Source organism: Dendroctonus ponderosae, unplaced genomic scaffold, assembly GCF_020466585.1.
Source record: "Dendroctonus ponderosae isolate FM_Combo_2020 unplaced genomic scaffold, Dpon_F_20191213v2 Dpon_F_20191213_309, whole genome shotgun sequence".
NCBI lineage: Eukaryota > Metazoa > Arthropoda > Insecta > Coleoptera > Curculionidae > Dendroctonus > Dendroctonus ponderosae.
The window spans coordinates 1-18635 of record NW_026018517.1 but is presented as its reverse complement, the minus strand read 5'-3'; the positions used below and the strand labels follow the sequence as shown (position 1 = coordinate 18635).

Genomic DNA, 18635 nt, shown 5'->3' with positions numbered 1-18635 from the left:
TTAAATATCTCGAATTATTCTATTCTGCAGAGACTTGAATTGATTTTATCAACTGAATGTCTCAAATCAATTATCCACAGGGCGATGCAGATGATTACTTTCGCATTTATTGATATCAAAGGGAGATACGAGGCCTAGTATTCCCATAAATCGCGTGAATCCATAAAAAATGTGCTTAAAGGTCGCAGTATTAGAAAATGGAGATTGGGATTTCCATAGCATTCTGCTAAAAATGTCAGTATGAATTCGCTCAAATATTCCGAATTGCGACTAAGAAATGTGAGATATTAATAATCACTCGATTATAAAATAAATTCGAATATTTCATTACCCGAAATCTTTTTATTAAAAATTAGAATATTCATTTAAAACGCTTAAAATTGCTTTTAATACAGAGCCCTAATTATCACCGCCAGTTGAGTAACAATCAAATAAACTTGTACAAAGTGTGTTTAGAAAATTAAGTCGTTTCTTTAATTGAAATATACTGCAATAAATAAAATTCTTGTTATTCTTTGTGGCTGGTAATTTAAAACAAAATTTTACTAAATCCTGATCTCAGCTTCATGAGTCATCATAGCTAAGCAACATCGATTATTTCTCTAGAAAACACACTAATAAATAAATTAACAGGGCGTAGGTAATAAAACATCTCTCTAAACATAGTAAGTGTTAATTATCACTTACGCAATAAAGCATCTAAAGGAAAGAACAAACATACCACTTGTTTTTGCGACCACATACAATGTTATTCACCTGCACATGACTTAATTTTTTCCAATTAGTGACCTAATTTATTTTTGTTAAAGGTTTATTTCCTCTTATGAGCCATGCTGCCATGAATATACGTCCAGCATTGTTGACCATATACGAGACCCATTTCGTTCCATTAGGAGATCGGCTAAGGCCGGCTTTAAGTGGATTTCTTAGTGGGATTCTTCCGGGGTTGGATACAGGAACCGACCACTTTGATAGGTAGGAAGCGAACGCGAGAAAATGGGGCTAAGTTAGTAATAACGAATTTTGTTGTAGAACTAACAAATTATTAGAAGACGTTTGTGATGGGGTGGGACCGCCCTATTTCTATACCTGCATATGGCAATGTGTGGCAAATAACAGTCCTGTAAGATTGCCGGCGGTTACCTACGTTTTCGCTCATTATAGTCGAAAGTTGCCCATGGAGGACCAACTCTATTTAATGGGACATGATATTGGATTAATGGTATGGGCATTTTTCAGGAATGTGACACAATTAGCATGAATTTATTGTGATTATGATTGTAAAATTGATTATTTATAAATACTACTAGAGTAGCTTTAAATAAAGCAACACACTTGAAGATTGATGATTGATCGTGAAAAAAATCCTGAAAACGATTAAGAAAACTTTTTCTGCAATGTTTAGTTATAACATTTTTCATTGATTCATTTAAATTGTTTTAGTTCAAGCCTCACATAATAAATTGTTGCTATATTGAACTGGTATATTTTCGTTTCAGGTGTCAGGTTTATGTGCAGCAGTTCAAGATTCGAGCGTGCTGGTACAAAGGTCCGCTTTAGACCTGCTGATGGTGTGTTTTCCCATGCAAAACAAGCAACTTCTTTACGCTGACATGGTGCGTTTAGTCACCGCAGCCCTGTCCACAATACTAAGAAGGGACATGTCCCTAAATAGGTCTGTATTCATATCACATTTTATTAATACTGGGAAAGAGTCAAAAGTACTTCCCAATCAGCGTAACGCGCCTTAGCACAAGCTGATTAGGAAATAATGTCACAACATTGAATTTGAATTAGTCGACCTTGTTGATTATTGTAAATTACCGAAACGCTACTGGGTGATTCAAAATATTGCGTTATTGGGCTTGGCTGAGGAATGCAAAGATAGTGGATCACAAAAATATTCGAACACTCCGCGCTTAGTTGAATTTCTTAAACAGTACTAGAGTAACGCATTGAAAAATGTTTTAATAACAAACAAACCAATTGGAAAAAGAAGAATTTTATTTTACTACACTACAACAATATCGGATTTCTTCTAATAATATTAAAAATTCTTAAGTGGTATAAACAATTGATGCGCTTTTTCGCTGCAGTTAAGTAGGCATAGTTATATTCGGTGCAATGAAAATTTATTGCAAAAGAAAAGAACTAGAATTAAGTCTGGACTTAATTCCATTATATTAATAATAATAAAAAATCGCGGAAAAATTTAACGTAAAAAAGGTGCTGTAGTATTTAGTTATAAAAATGAGATTGTATTATTCACGTAGACCGTTCAAAGACGTTACATTCAAAATAAATGAGGCTTATACCGAAACGAGTAAAATAAAATCTTAAAGTTAGTGCCCCACAACTTCCAGTTAAAAGGAAAAAGTATCTGTTTACACTGTTCGCAGATGTATTCAGGCCAATGAATATTAAGCCTTGGCCTGTACTGAGTTTGGTAAAAAATAAGTGTTTTCGTCAACACAGGTCGAAGTTCAAGATGTTTGGGGTCGGATGGACCACAAATGTTGTGGGAAAAACCATATGAACTTCAAAATAAAAGTTTGTCTGCAACAGTAAAACACGGCGGGTGATCTCTTATGGTATGGGGGTGCATTGCCTCATTTGGTGTGGGCGAGTTAGTTTTTATTGATGGAAGCTTGGACAAAATGGGTTATTTAAAAATCTTAAAAACTAATTTGTTTCAAAGTGCGTCTAAAGTGGGAATAAGGGAGAATTTTGAATTCTATCAAGGCAATGATTATATGCATAGTGCCAGGATTGCCCAGGAATGGACGCTTTATAAATATCTCAAATCTCTCATACTACTCATAATATTACTGCAAAATTCAGTTGAAGCAAATTTGACTTGAAGAAGGCAAAGTAGATAGATTTTTTTCCAGAGTCATATTTTTTTCTGTCCGAACGTCGCACATCTGCGTTGGAATAAAAAGGTAGACCCACCAAATACTAATCGTTACTTTTGATTGTTCTTAATTAACAAAATGTAATAAATGTGCGAATACTTTTACAGATATAATTTTATTGATTAATTTGAAAGAGCTTTTTGAAAACAATTTATTTCCAAATTAATACAAACAATAGATTTAACTTGTAACCGAACCTTAACTATGACTTATGACTCTTAGACCGTATATGTTAAGACTGACTATCTTTAGACTGAGACTATCTGAGACTCAAATCTTGTGACTTCTGATCAAACATGTAATGACTGAATGCTCGTTACTGCTGTGGCTTCTTTTACAGTTAAATCGTGCTGATCATAGCAGAAGCGATACTACGTCTTATTTTGAAATAATAGTCGGCATAAGTGACCATATAATTATATTCAAACAATAAAAAAAAACATTTCATATTCGTGGAGAAATTCAACTAAACGCGGGGTGTCCGAATATTTTTGTAATTATCTGTAAATACATATGTATAGATAAAAAATTCCTTCCTAAAAGAAAATTTGCACTTTGCCGTTGAATTTGAAGAATTTTTATCTTGATGTAATAATTCCTTTCCTTAAAGTATAAATGATTGATGAAATAAAGGGGCCCTAATGCCGCTTCAACTTGAACGCTTAAGTTTCTGCCAAGAATGGCGCAAACTGATTATAGTCGAAAGTGTTTAAGATCGGTGCTCGTTTTCTTAGGTAAATTTGGCTTTCAATTGCCCTGAAACGTAAAATAGCGTGGAAAGAACAGATGTACTTACCCCGTTTTTCGGGGAGACTGTACTGTGCGTTCAGGAGGATTTTCAAGTTATTTCCGCCTAATTCAAAAGCCGGAAAAAGTCTCTGGAGGGTATCTAAATAGAGAACACACTTGAGTATTTCGTATCCGATCGCGCACTTTCTTTGTAGAAGAAACTTTATGGATTTTTTATGATAGAATTACATTTTTTCGAGTGCGATAACACTTGTCATTTATCAACGATTTTACAGGATTGTTAGTTTTAGTGGCCCCTCATCTCATGACAGATGGAACGAAATAAGATGTTTATCTCTGTTCTATAACGAAGGGTAAACAAGGATGCTGAACATACTCATGGCAAATGCCACTATAAAATACATAGTTACGTAGTCAAATAATATGCTGTTTTCTCTGTTCTATCACGAAGGGTAAACAAGGATGATAGATATATTAACGAGCAAATGCAACTATAATATGCATAGCGAAGTAGCCAAATAATTTATTGTCTCTATTCTATACGATGATAAGAGACAAGGATAAAGATAATAGAATGCTACTATAGAATTTAACATTTTTTAATTGGAAAATTATCGGATAATTACGACGTATTTCTGGCAAAGTAGTTGAAAATATCTCGTTTTTTATATTGATTGAATTGTATTGATGGGAAAAAGAAAGAGGGATGGCTATCCATCTTTTTTCCATGGCAAAAATCGAATCAATTTTGAGAAAACCTTAATGCTTTTCGGAGAAAAACGAGATAAATGTATCTTGTAATTTTGCGCGTAAGAGACTTCCAGATTGTCAATATTTTTAAGTGAAACTATAAAATAGATCGTTTTTGAGTAGAGTAAAGCAAGAAAAAAATTAAGTCAAAACGAAAAAACCACCTTTTTTTACAAACTCTACAGTCTTTAGAGAGTAACTAACTCGCTTATTCTGTTTGTTTTTTGATAAAAAGTTGTCTGATTTTTGTCCCAAATTTGAAGCTGGAGACGAATTACACAACTTTTTACAAAACGACGAAGGAGGCGAGCGTTATAATAAAATTAATTTTATAATTTTTCGCAGCAAATATCTTAAGATTGTCAGAAAATTGTAGACAATTGAGCGTTGAGACGAAAGAGTAACTTTACTAAAGGTGGAAAATTCTGAAAAAAACTAAAAATATTATTAATAAATGGCCGTTAAAATAAATCTAAAAGAAAAGGTTATTAACATTTTCCCAGCAAAGGAGCGAGTTACTGCGCCGATGCCTTGGGTTGAAGGTTGAAGCACCAAGACATTTGCGCATCACCAACACCTAAAAATTAATTGAGTTACCCAGGCCTAGCTCAATGTATTTCTGAGATATGAGCAAAATGTGTCGGGTTTGAAATTATGATCTTATCTTGTACGTTTTTGTCTAATACCCAAGTTTTCCCTTTTGTGTAAAAACAGCCACTATTTTCACACTAAAGTTCTATTTTGAGAGATAAATTTCATCGGGTTTTTACTTTTCTACCTAGGAAAATAAGAACGAGCGGTGTAGCTCTAATGTTTCCTGAGATATGAACCAAAAGGCGGCATCATGTTAGAGCCGATGGCCAATTTGTCGCGTAAAACTAAAAAACAAAAAATTTGCTGTTTGGGTTAAAACATCGAAAATTTCCGAAGTGATGTTTCGCTTGGTGAGTTGGTAATTTTCTGTCCAATGATGTAGAATTGAGCGGGCTAACACAATCTGTTGACACAGATATGCGCATAAAGAGATCGTTTCAGCTTGGACTGAAAAGGTTGCAACGCACTGAGTTTTTGAAACTATCAACTTTCGGTTAAGTCCATGTTTCTCATTTCCCATTGTTAATAAAGCTGCTTTCGGATCCGTATCAGTGTATTCACTTGTACACGGTTAATGATGCCACCAACCGAAAAGTTGTGATTATAGAAACATAAACAACAAAACATCCTACTGTATCATTTGCTTGCTAAGGACATTGTTTATTATTTTCAGACGCCTGTATTCGTGGCTTCTCCAAATCGAATCACAAAACATTCCTCTACTCCAAATCGATGGTGAACAAGCAGATGATATTCCTACAGCCCAAACGCATCCCATCGCTTACGACTTACTCAATGACGCAATTAAAGATATCCTGAAAAAGACCAGCACCAAAGTACCAATTGAAGTAAAATCTTATCGTCTATTGACGTCGTTGTTCGAAAAACCGCAAATTGGGCCAGTTATTCTTGATGGCATCCTGTACGATGTGTTTCGCACTTTGTATTTGTCTTGTTTGAACATGCAGAAGCATCGGAATCAAACGGGACGGTGTGTATCGTTTAATGGGGATTTGAAAAGTCTCAAAGCGTATGATATTGACTTGAATAAGCAATTTGTCAGCAAGAACTGCCAGGAGTTGGTGAAAAATGCCAATTTACTGTTCAACACCCTGCAAAGCTACTACTTATGGTCCTACATCGAGAAGCTCTATGAAGAAGCAGTCGCGAATATAAAGCGCTACAAATACAGAGACCGTTGCCAAGTGAATGATATAGGAAGTGGAACACCTTATATTCTGGAATTGTGCATTCTCACCGATTTTCTCTTGGACATAATCCCGATAGAGTCGTATGCGGACAGCACTTCAAGCATTCTCCCAAATCTGTTCAATAAAATTATCAAATCACTCAATGCACATGTGGGGGAATTGAATCACCATGAAATCTTCAAAAGCTTGGAATTGTGCACGAAAATTCTCGCGAAAATTCAACCGACTACGATGACCCAAATTCAAAAGCAAATAGAGGAAGAACGAATTGCAGCTGAATTATTAGAAAAATCTGCCTTAAATCAAGGCAAATGTGAAGATGGGGAACCGAGAACAATTGAGAAGAGCAAATCGGACTCAAAGATTAGCGAAAACCTAAACGGATTCGCTGATAAGCACGAGCTGACTGTGGATGACTTGGCTAGAGAAAGGTAATGCAATAAAACTCCTCAATCTACAGTATAATCTAATTTCCATTGATGCAATTTTAGGTCTTACAGCAACCAATTTTCAAAGAAAAAAGACAAATCCAGTCCCAAGATAGAAAAAAAGTCAAAAAATAAAAAATCCAAATCCAGCTCTAAATTATACGAGCTTAAGAACGACGACAATGACCAGTCAATAAGCTCGACCTCTGAAGTTGAAATGCCCGAAACGTCGTCCAAAGAAAATACGCCTCCTGCCCTATCAGTGACAACAAAATACGAGAACAAGCACTTTTTAAACTGTTTAGAGCAGTACAAGAAGTTCTTTGTCTCCTTTATCAAGTGCAAGATCTTGCCTGCTACAGTAATTACAGATTTTTTCGCATCCCTCGTTTACGACAAGCAACAAAGGAGCAAAGACTTGCAATTATTACTAGATCAGCGGCTTTCCAACGAAAAGCACCAATTTACACCAGTGGACTACTCGATGAAAATTCAAAGCGATTTAAAAGTTCCCAACATCAGTTCGGACGAAAATTCGAATTATGAACCTTCTATGAGCATAGCGGCTAATATTCTTTTGGAGTTTTGCACCTTTCCCAATCTCCTGACCGATTCGAACGAGAAGAAAATTCACAGTTGGCTTGAAGCTCTGATTGTGGTGGCCTGTTGCAAGGAAGCTTCCCGGGAAATTCAGCTCACTGCCATGAATACACTCTTAGAAATATGCAGTCTATCGAAGAATCAAAATTATTTGAAACTGTACGAAAGTGAGAAAAAAATTATTATAACTGGGATTTTGGAGTATGGGCATGTCTATTATGTCGAGGAGAATACGTTGAGCATTGAGGTAAGCACTCGTAGTGATAATGGTAAAATAACTGAACATGTGTGAAATGAACAAGGCGAAATCACAAAGGCCTGTATTAGAAAGAGAAGAAACACCTCGTATATAAGCAAAAGGGCTGAAGCTAGTGTGGTTTTTCTTATTCAAACACATACATTCGGGTATCTGCCTGGTCCCATTTATTTATTCGTGGACAAACACAAAATTGGCGAGTTCAACTACCGTTGGTGGCGCTGCAAAACGTCAAATTACTCGTTGTCGAGTGATAGCTGTGACTTGTCAGACTTATTTATTGAAGTTGATGACATTTATAACATAAAACAATACTTACATACTTTTCGATCTGCTTCTATTGCTTTAAAAGCTTGCAAAAGTTGATTAGAACAAAACAAATCAGAATCAGATGTAAACACCAATGTCAACAAAACAAGGTTTGCGAGGTCAAACGTCCAGACGCCCCTGGTGGCTAAAATTACACTACAAGCTAAGTAGTAATTTGACACTTGTTTTGTTGACATTGGTGATTACATCTGATTGTGATTTGTTTTGTTCTAATCAACTTTTGCATGCTTTTAAAGAAATAGAAACAGATCGAAAAGTGTGTATGTTTTTTTTTTATGTTATAAATGTCATCAACTCAATAAATAAACAAGTCTGACAAGTCTCAACTGTCATTCAGACAACGAGTAATTTGACGTTTCGCAGCGCCACCATCGCTAGTTGAAGTAGCGAATAGTGTCTAAAATAAGACGATTTACACTCACGTACAGGGTGTTACAAAATTGAAAAGCATTGGAATCTAGTAAAGTATAAGAGATATGAAGTCGGTTAAATAGAGCAAAGTTGTGCATTTTGAAACTTAACAAAATTATGATTTAAAGGTTTTCAGATATTTAAATATTGGACTTTTCTGCAGAATATCATACTTAACGTTCTATTATCAAAGACTGTTAGTACAGCCCTTATTTAAAATTAATTGTAATACCACGGACAAGATTTAGAGATCAGTATTCCCGAATTAAATCAAAATCCCCGAAGTTTTATTGGAAATAAACTAAAAAATAATCAATAACCATTAACTGTGTATCAATTTATACAGGGTGGTCCTCAATTAATGCGACAAAAGTATTGCATTTTAGACAAATTTGCCTTGTCGGAAAGTTAATAGTTTTCGAGATACAGGGTGTCACAGTGTAACTAATATTTTCCTTTATTTTTAATAGATTCTAAGCCAGTTTTACTATGACCATAAAAATTGTGTTTGGGAGTTTTTTAGATCGACAAATCCAAATTTTGTATTACGTAGCTTGTAGATCCTAGAGAGCGCTAGCTATAATAGTCTGGAGCCATCAGACTATTATGGCTCCATCAGGCATTATGGCATCATCATTAAACATCAGAATTTGAGTTTTAAAAGATCGCTTTTTTGCCATGTTTCGTTCTGCGATACTTTCTAAACAAAAAATGTGGACTTCACCACACCATCACCTTCTCTCACCTTTTTCGAGATATTTCAGATTGAAACCTATACTGATTTTTGAACGAAGTAATTCAAATTGGATCTCTAAATAAAAGAAATATTCTAAACAAATTTTCAATAAAGCAAAACTTAACAAACATTAAACAGTATTTATTTAGGCACCTTCAGAACTATTTTAAACTACTTTTTAAAATCAGCAAAGGTTTGGAAAATTAGTATTTCATAAAAACTGTTGAACCTAAATTACTCTTCGATTAATTTATTAATCTTAAATGCTTGCTGTATTGATAAAAAAAATGTTGTTTGGGAAATCATCTAGCATTTAAAATTATCTTGCGAATAATCAAAAACCATATCGCGCATTTCTCCATTTGAAAATAAATGTCAGGGCATTATCAACAAATTCAAAGTAAAAGTAGAAGGTAAAATATATTTTCTAGCATTTAACTGACTAGAGGTGTGCAAGGTTCCACCGTTGCGGTTCCACTTGTATTAGGTTTCAAAATGCGGTTCTAAAGTAACATGTTACTTTTTTATATAAACATGTTTTTATGTAACATGTTATTTTCAATTTTTTATTAAAAATTTGCAATGATAATGGTACAAACAGTGATGATTAATAATGATTTAGTTAAAGTAAAAGACTGATAATAAAATAGAATGGTGTAAATAAAATATACGCTTTGCATGCGAATATGTTTAAAAAGCTAATTTTCATTTAAAAATAAATTCATATTAAATAATTTTTTGGCGTATGCTTTTTCTAAGGTAGTTCTTCGCTCGTTTATGACAGTACCGTTGGAAAATAATCTCTCGCATGGACTAGAAGTACTAATTCACCTGTGTTTTTTGGTCCATTCCAATCCAATTTGAGTTCACACATCAACATCACTAGATGTTTCAATGTGAAATATTTCGAAAAGGGTCAGATATATCAACTTGAAACAAGTACACATTTTAGATATTTCCTAAATACTAGGAAATTTGAATTTGTCGTTCTAAAAAACTCCCGAAAACTGATTTTCATGGTCCTGGCAAAACTAGTTAAGAGTATGAAAAATAAAGGAAAATTTTGCGTATCTCGGAAATTAGTAACTTTCAGATAAGACAAATTTGCATAAAACGCAACATTTTTGTCTAAACTCTGTCAGTGAATTTTGTCACATTAGTTGTGGACCACTCTGTATATGTAAGTAGAAAACCTAAAATAATAACAAAAACATTAAATTTTGTTGGACATTTTCAGCGATCTAAATATTCAAAAATATTTCCGTTCTTAGTGCATCCCCACAGAGTAAAAAAGGAAAACATATAATTTGTGAATATTTCGTTTGCCTTGTTACTCAAAACAGTTTGAGCATTTGCTTATTGTTATGCTATTAATTACGTGTGTCTTATTAGGTCGTACCTACTCTCAAACTTATCTTAAATCTAAATACTTTTAAATCCGTTGTTACAGACAGTTTTTAACAATAAAAGATAAATATGATATTGCAAAGCATCGGGTAATATTTGAAGAAAAAGTACAATTTTATTACTGGCGTCCGTAGAATTCCAAAAACCGGTGTCAAGCATAGAGGCCTGTATTTGAAAAAATTAGTTGATGATGGTGACCCCCAAACGAAGTATTAAAATCTAAATCTGATTATATAATTTTGTAGAGAGAAAGAAAAATACAAATTAATTTCACCAAATTTCGGTTTTTTCGAATATTTCTGGAAGTAGGAGGAATTTCCCAATGATTACAACTGCATACATCCGTTTTTTTTTTTAATTTCTCAAGTTATACATTGATAGAGTACTAAAGCTTTCAGAGTGTAGTTTCGTTTTATTCGCGCTTACCTATTTAGTTTCTATAAAACACCTTCAAACTTCCAAGCTACAGAATATTTAGCGATTAATCAAACTTGGCCTTAAAATATTTAAGAGTTTAGTACTGAGCTAATAACTCGTAACATGAAACTTTCCAGGAAATGTCCAGAATATTGTGGACCCTTCTGGGGACAGTTAAAAACCAGAAGCAGCTAATGGTTTGTGTGACCCTCCTATACCAAATCCATAATACGTTCGATAACAAGCTTTTCGTTGAGAATGTGATTGGTCAATGTCTGTCTGATGAACATGTGACTGCGTCCTACATAAAACAGTTTTGTATGCTGTGGCATTTGGGTCGAGATCTTACTATCAAGCTGCCGCCAACTAAGAGCTGCACCAGAAGTTTCGACAGGTGACTAAGAAAATTGGGAGGATTAGCAATAGACTTATTTAAAAAAATATTTTATTGCAGGTCCTTGTTAAAGCTCCTGGATATGTTGCAATCTAAAGAAAAACCCGCTATTCAGTTGCTCGCTAACTCCTTTCTAACTCACAGTCTGTTGCAGAGCGACATTCCACGAATACTGAATCCCATTTTATTAAAACTGCTCGCTACTAACACAGCAAGGGTTTCAATTAGACACGTGAACATCCAGGATGGAGACGTCCAAAACGAACAGACTGACCAAGACAATCAGAAATTGGAAGAATCTCAAACAAAAAAAATTTACGCGGTCAGCAACGTTAATGGTAAGACAGCTTTTTAAATTGAAATCCTTACAAAAATCACTTTTTATAGGCAACGTGATGTACCATGTGACCGACAGTCCCAGACCGAAATCGCCCAAAAAGAAGTGGTTTACTTTCTCGAAAACCGGAAAAAAATATGCATCGGCTATCAATATGGCAACCATCCTGATGGAAGACACCAACAGCATCGTGACCAAGAAAAACAAGAACTTCAAAGAATACACTGTATTGCCCGTTTTAGACCCACAGGCGAAAGGAAATGTTAAGTTAATCATCAACCCTCTAAGCGTCAAGGAAATCTACCCGATAGGGTTGGAAGGTTCATATGCTCGGAAGACTTCGCACAGCTCTTTAGAAAGTTTGTCGAGCAACGACAATACTATCAGTAATGATGATTCAATCGACAGGAAAATATACGGGAAATCAGAATCATTGCCGGGTATGTAATTTTAAACGCTTAGGCCAGGTTTAAACACTGATAACTGCCAAGACAATTACTTGATCAGGTACCAGATAAAAATGTCTTGTTTCATCCCAACTTATGTGTGAGATAACAAACACACTGCATTGGTGACGTTTTTCCAGCGAAAGGAAGCCTGGAAAAGTTAATGTCTAAAATTAAATGCTGGATTTAGTCCACATTGGAAGCAGAAGAATTGAAAAATGAAAATACGTTCCATATGGCAGACGCGGATTCATGTTTTCAAAACCTTTTTGTTGCCCATTTTGCCTCAAAATCATTTTCCTTTAAAAACACGAATTTTTTCGTCACGTTTTCTATTACTAAGTTTCTCTTACACTTGTAGACTGCGTCCAGTTAACTTCGTTAATCGATTCAGAATATTTTTTTTTTTGATAAAAGAAGTAATATTTGCGTATGGCACTAAAGAGTCACAGCTTCACATCCAAAGAGCTGCAGATTGCCGACCCGCTCTAGGTAATAGCTCTTTCTATCAAGAATAGAATTTGTCTCTATTGTGAAACCAGAACAGTTTTATTACTCTATATCAGAAGACGTGAGGAAATTCTGTCTTTTTGAAAGAAAACATTTTGAGGCAAAATACCCAACAAAAAAGTTTTGAAGTATGAAGGAGTGAAAATTTAGTTAACACCCTTCTTAGGCGAAACCATCTCTTAAATTCTGCATCGTCCAAAGTGCTAAAATGGTCCACATGTCTTTTATTGCACTCTTGTATTATATGGTTTTCGACTCATTAGATTTTCAAATTTGTTAACTGCTTTTGCTAGAAAAATTTCCCCGAAAACGTCAGTAAACTCCAATGTAGTAGCAGAATAATTTATCTGCCAAATACGCAAGGTATCAGCCGATTTGTATTCGTCATAGCGTGAACATTTGCTTGTCTTTTTGCTCCGCTTGTTATCCGCCAGATTTCGTTATCAGAAAGTGAATTATCGGCCCTTAAACTTCTCATTAAAATAGTAAAAATTGGATATTTGCAGGTGATCGTGATAGTGGCTACGATTCCTTGAACCAGCAAAGAAAACAGTCGGAAATCCTCAGCGCTTTAGTGGACAATGGCAAAAAGGCCCTTCTAGAGAGCATGGAGCCGATATCGAATGGAATAAAAACAGTGAAACTGCCAAAATCCCGAAGTTTTGACGAAAAAAGCAACATCAAGCCAGACGAAAATTCTCTGGTTCAAAGTTGGTCGTATTGCATCTCGGATTCAGCTAATTTACATGGAGAACTCGAGCTGAGCAAGAGCGCAGAAGAGTTCTTTAGAGGCAAAGATAAGGAATATGCAATAGTGACGGGAATTCTTAATAAAATTCTGGATGATGTATGCCAGAAAGTAGATGGCGATAGTTTGGATCCTGATATTCCACATTTTTCAAGCAGACCAAGCGACCTGGACTTGAGAAATAAAATCAACACGTCCAATTCAAAAAACTTTGTTTTATACCCGATACATTCGCACATATGTTTATACTATGAGCTCTTTGATTCGAATCAAGTGATGTATGCTTTACATACTCTGAAACATTGCATCCTGTGTAACCCGCAGCTTTTCATTAAATGCTCAGCCACCAGCGGGATTAAGAACATGAAAAATAATGACATTCTCTACCTGTTAGCCAGGCACAGGAAAAGTCTTTTAGGACAAGGGTTTAATGGCGAATTGACCACCGAACATATCAACTTTTACAGAGGCTACATGTTCTTGGATGTCATTTTATCGGTGTGTCTGAACTATGCTCGAACGTTTTTTCCATTTTTGGACGACTCAAGTCCAATGCCAGACGAAATGGAAACCAACATTAAAATCCAATTAGAGGCCTTAGACATTTTGAACACGATAGTAAAAAATCTGATCACGATGATCGAGGAAAACTGCAATAAAGGATTTTCTAGTTATATTGCTGATCTGTTGGTCAAGTGTAAAATACAGAAGACTTTACTGCACTGCTTGCTGACTTCTGTAAGAAATTTCGACGAAGATATGACTTTTGCTGAGGATATTTTACTGTTTAATAACTTTCAACTATGCAACTCGGAAAACAGAATGGGAGAACATGTGGAGGCGTTCCAAATCCAACTCTTAAGGCAAGTTTTTGGGTATGTCGCTTCTCGATTGATATTAAGTTATTTTTTCATCTGCAGGTTAATTCATTCTTTGATAATACTGGAACACTCGGTGTTCCCTTCAACAAAACCGACAGAACAGGCAACGCCCGAACCTAGTGGAGGGTCCATTAATGGAGAACACCTTAATTATACGCCCACTGTTTTGATACCCAAGCAAGCCATTTTTCTATCAGCTATTTTAAGCGCGCTGAGGAACGAAAATATGCGAAGCATGCATGAGAAGTGGCTGAATATGGTTACTTGTTGTCTGCCATATTTCGGAGATAATTTGAAGCAAATTTCCATTAGTGTGATTCATCAGGTAATGTTATTCAAAGTTGCGATTAAAGATATTCAACTTCTGCATAAGAATAGTTTTGTGTCAAAGCTATTTTGCTGGTTAGAAAAAATGCTGTTCGTCCCGGACCTTTTTCTCAGAAGCTAAGATCAAAACAGCACTTTCAAATTTCGCATTTCATACATTACAGGATATTCTACTGTTGACTGATTTAAAATAGGATAAAATGTTCAATCAATTTTCTGAAGATTACGATTTCTGGCAATATTTAAGGTACGGTTTCGGTGGTGCGATTGGAGATTGCGACTGGGTGCTGCGTTTAACTCTATCTTATAGAGAATTTCATCATAACGAACAAACTTATAAGTACATATACATTTTTCTCCAAAATGCATACTTCCCGAGTTATATGTGATTGTTTCCGAAAAAAGCGCGATTTGCCCAATTTTTTTTCTATTTTTCGTTGTTGAATGCCTCGATATTTTGAATACGTATAGGTACTATTCCCGAGCGCTTGCAAAAGTGATCTAAGTGATCTAATCTGTAACCCTCCTGGCCTAGATTTACTTAAAAAGGCTCCAAGCCTGCAAAAAAAAGTATTGAATGTTATTTATTGATGCAAAAAACCAGTCTTGATCCATTCTGTATTTGTAGGGGTCTTGGGAATCAAAGATTGAACAGCAATAAATCAAATTTAATAAGACAAATAATAATAATAAAATGTTTGTAGATTTGCAACAATATCGAAGAAATCGCCACAAACTACAAAAAAACCGATTTAGATGACTTTGAATTAAGCGCCGACTACACAGTGACCCAACTAGAATCTCTAACGATTTTGTGCCATTACTGTCTTTTGGATGCTTCGCAAACAGTTAACCAAAACGTTCCTGCTTCCACATCGACTTCCGCTGTCTCAAACCCGGGGGAAATTCTAAATAATTTAGTAAATGTGTTTTTCTCGCCGTTGAGTTCCGATATAAATTTTTCCGCTAAACAAAACTCGGATCATTATCAGAACGCCCGCAAAACCATACTGAGTCACATGCCAAGGATTATATCCAGTGTGGCAAAGTTATGGCAAACTGTTGTTGGTATGTAAGCAATCCAAATACGTAAATATCCTTACTGAGGAAAATTGTGAATTTTTTTCAGCAATGGAGATTGAGTTTAATAGTGTTTATGGCAACTCAAAGGTGGTAAAACAGCAACTTTTGGAATTTTTGAGTCCAATAGCTGTGCATCATGGGGCCAGTTTTCTGTCCGCAGTAGCGGTCGCTTGGTATGAGCGAAGAAACCCATTTACTAGTGTTAAAGCTGTAAGTTTCTTTTTTTTGTATAGATTTATAGTTTATGGGCAATGAACTTCGTTTCAGGTGTTACCAGAACCTAACGCCGGCCAAAACAACCTAGTATACCTAATATCCGCCATTAGAGTAATTCCCTTAGATAATTTAGTACAAACTGTGACTGCTGTGATAAAACACCCTCCTCCTTGTGAAGGTCTTAGTTCCGATATTTGCCTAGACGTATCAATTTTAGAGTTATTTTATTGGTAAGAATCGCTGAAATGTTCGCATTGAAAGTCATTGATTTGGTTTTATTTTGCAGTTACATGCGTAATGCATCCGCTACCCAACTCTCAGAAGCTTGGAGCTCCTTGTTGGCACTCATCAGAGAAGTGAACGTTCTGAGTCCATCTGCGCAGTTCTTATTAGCAGCCATCCTGCACGAAATGATGATTAAGTGCTGCCCATTAGAGGAGAAGAAAGACCAGAAGGATCTTCAAGATGTAACAACTAAGGTTTGTTTTAAAGTTTCATGATAAATAATTGGAAAATTATTTTTTGGCTAATTTTAGCTTATCGACTGTGTGTCCCAAGTTTGCGGTTCCTGCCTCGAGCAGACCACTTGGCTGCGACGCAATTTTGCTGTTCGCGAACAGGATGAAGATTCCACCCCTGAAAATAGCATAACAAACGGAGCTCCTTCGAGTGATTTAATTTACAACTCCAGTCATAGCGTGCAAGCACAATTAGTAAGAAAGCTGGCAATTTCCTGGTTGAAATTTATTTAATGTTGTTTGTAGACATTGTCAGAAATCTTGGCCCCAATCCTGGACATTTGTTTTGGATCATCCGAAAAGGACAAAGTGAACAATATTCTGGCCTCTTTAATGTGCAACATCGTGCCCTATCTTAAGACACACACAGTCAAGAATATGCACAGTTTTAACGCCTGTTCGAAACTTTTATCCAGTCTAAGCAGCTACCAATATACTCGCAAAGCTTGGAAAAAGGACGTATTTGACTTGCTCCTGGACAATAGTCTCTTTCAGATGGATTATGCCTGCTTGAAGTACTGGAGGATAATTGTAGATAATTTGATGACTCATGACAATACGACATTCAGGGATTTGATGAGTAAGAAGTGATTTCCAGGTAGTTTTTTTTTTACTTAAATGCAACTATCTCTTAGATCGAGTATCAATGACCCAAAGTGGAACTTTGGGAATATTCTCTTCAAGGGAACAAGAGTATGAGCAGAAGGCACAACTTTTGAAAAGACTGGCCTACGTAATATTCTGTAGTGAAATTGACCAATATGCCAAGTATATGCCTGAAATTCAAGGTAGTTTTGCCAATACTATAATTACAATAATTGGAAATGCTAATTGTGTGAACTATTTTCTAGAACAATTAACTTCAAGCTTGAGACTGAACGTTCCTGGAATCCAAGCCCAGGTTTTTATGTGTTTCCGAGTTATCCTGATTCGAATGAGCCCCATGCAAGTGACCAGTCTTTGGCCAATCATAATCAGTGAAATGCTACAAGTATTCCTACAGATCGAACAGGAACTTAGTACCGACACCGAAGAATTCAAGTAAGTGAAATTTATTCAATTATTTGACTGTTTTGGACTTAACAGATTTTAAGATTGGTAGGTGATAGTATTTAACTGTTAAAATCGTTTGTCTAATAAGCCAAAGTAATTTGTTTTCGTTGAATGATTCAATTTTCGACCTAAAAACATGTATTTGAGTTACTGATATTAAATGTGCATTTAATGCAATGTATGTGCAGTCTGAGTTAAGTAGTATTAGGATACTGTTTGCAACTACTAAACTCTTCATGAATTTGGCCAAAAACTAGCTCGGGTTTAGTCAAATGCTTATCCGGCAAGCAGCAGTGGAAATCTCCTCAATTTCTCGTTTTGGCCAAAAGTTGAAGCATTTTGTACATGTAACATTTGTTTAATAATTCTTAACCATAATATTTGTTTTGTGCTTTACGCTGGGTTTGCTGGTTTCTACAGGACAAATAACAGGTAAATAATATTCGTTTTGTTATTTTCCCCATCTTTGCAGAGCATGCTCAAGCGCTTTTATCCTTTATGTTTTACTTTTCCATACAAGCTAATTTTTCTAAACGTTGCACGACTACTAATAGGTACAACCTTTTTCTTGTCTGTCCACTTGTACTTTATTACATTTTTCCATGTTTCATGTGTTTTACTTTTGATTCAGTTACGTTGATTATTTTTCTATTTTCATGGAAAACACTCAATCGGATTGTTTCACATATAGCTCTCACATCAAATTGCTGTCTTCATTGGACGCAAGTTGGACCACCAACAGTAGCAATGGATTACATGCTTTGGGCCATCCTCATTGGCTTCGATTACAACTGGCAACAGGAAAACTTTTGGATCTAGCACTTCTGTTACCCGCTACCACTTTGCCGCAATTTCAAATGTAAGCAAATTGTACATTTAAATTTTTACTTAACTAGTAAGCGCCTAAACTTTAAAATACTCCAAAAATTTCAAACGATCCACCGGGAAACGGCTTGAACAACAGGAATTTTTAACTGTTTTTTTTTACAAATTTTTGCTAACAAGTTCGAATTTTCAAGTTTTTGCAAATGCATGAGAATGAAGACTGTTTTACCCAAATTTGGAAAAAAAATAAACACTCGAAAATTCGTTTTTTTCAAGTAGTGCTGATTTGCTAGCATATAGGAAGCGCGGGTTTGAGATTGGATTAAATACTCCTTTTATTCTCTTAAGAAGCGTGGACCCGTAGTACATTTTAAGAAAATAAAAAATGTTTAATCTAGTCCCAAACCCGCGCTCCCAATATGCTGGCAAATCAGCACTATTAGACTTGAAAAAAGCGAACTTGAGTGTTTCTTTTTTGCAAATTTGGGTAAG

At 35.4% G+C, this 18635-nt stretch overlaps 1 protein-coding gene across 2 annotated transcripts; it reads left to right on the top strand.

Moving 5' to 3' along the window:
• Positions 1 to 809: 809 nt before the first annotated feature.
• On the top strand, positions 810 to 18177 carry LOC109536126 (protein dopey-1 homolog; the record flags this gene model as incomplete). Of its 2 annotated transcripts, XM_048665339.1 has the most annotated exon segments (20): positions 810 to 975; positions 1033 to 1222; positions 1500 to 1675; positions 5683 to 6651; positions 6712 to 7495; positions 10943 to 11199; positions 11260 to 11537; positions 11587 to 11976; positions 12999 to 14103; positions 14161 to 14446; positions 15153 to 15516; positions 15578 to 15741; positions 15799 to 15977; positions 16034 to 16226; positions 16284 to 16460; positions 16512 to 16845; positions 16901 to 17053; positions 17117 to 17306; positions 17739 to 17750; positions 18010 to 18177. In XM_048665339.1, coding segments are annotated over 20 exon segments (6535 nt in total), but the record flags the coding sequence as incomplete, so codon positions are not given.
• Positions 18178 to 18635: the final 458 nt, after the last annotated feature.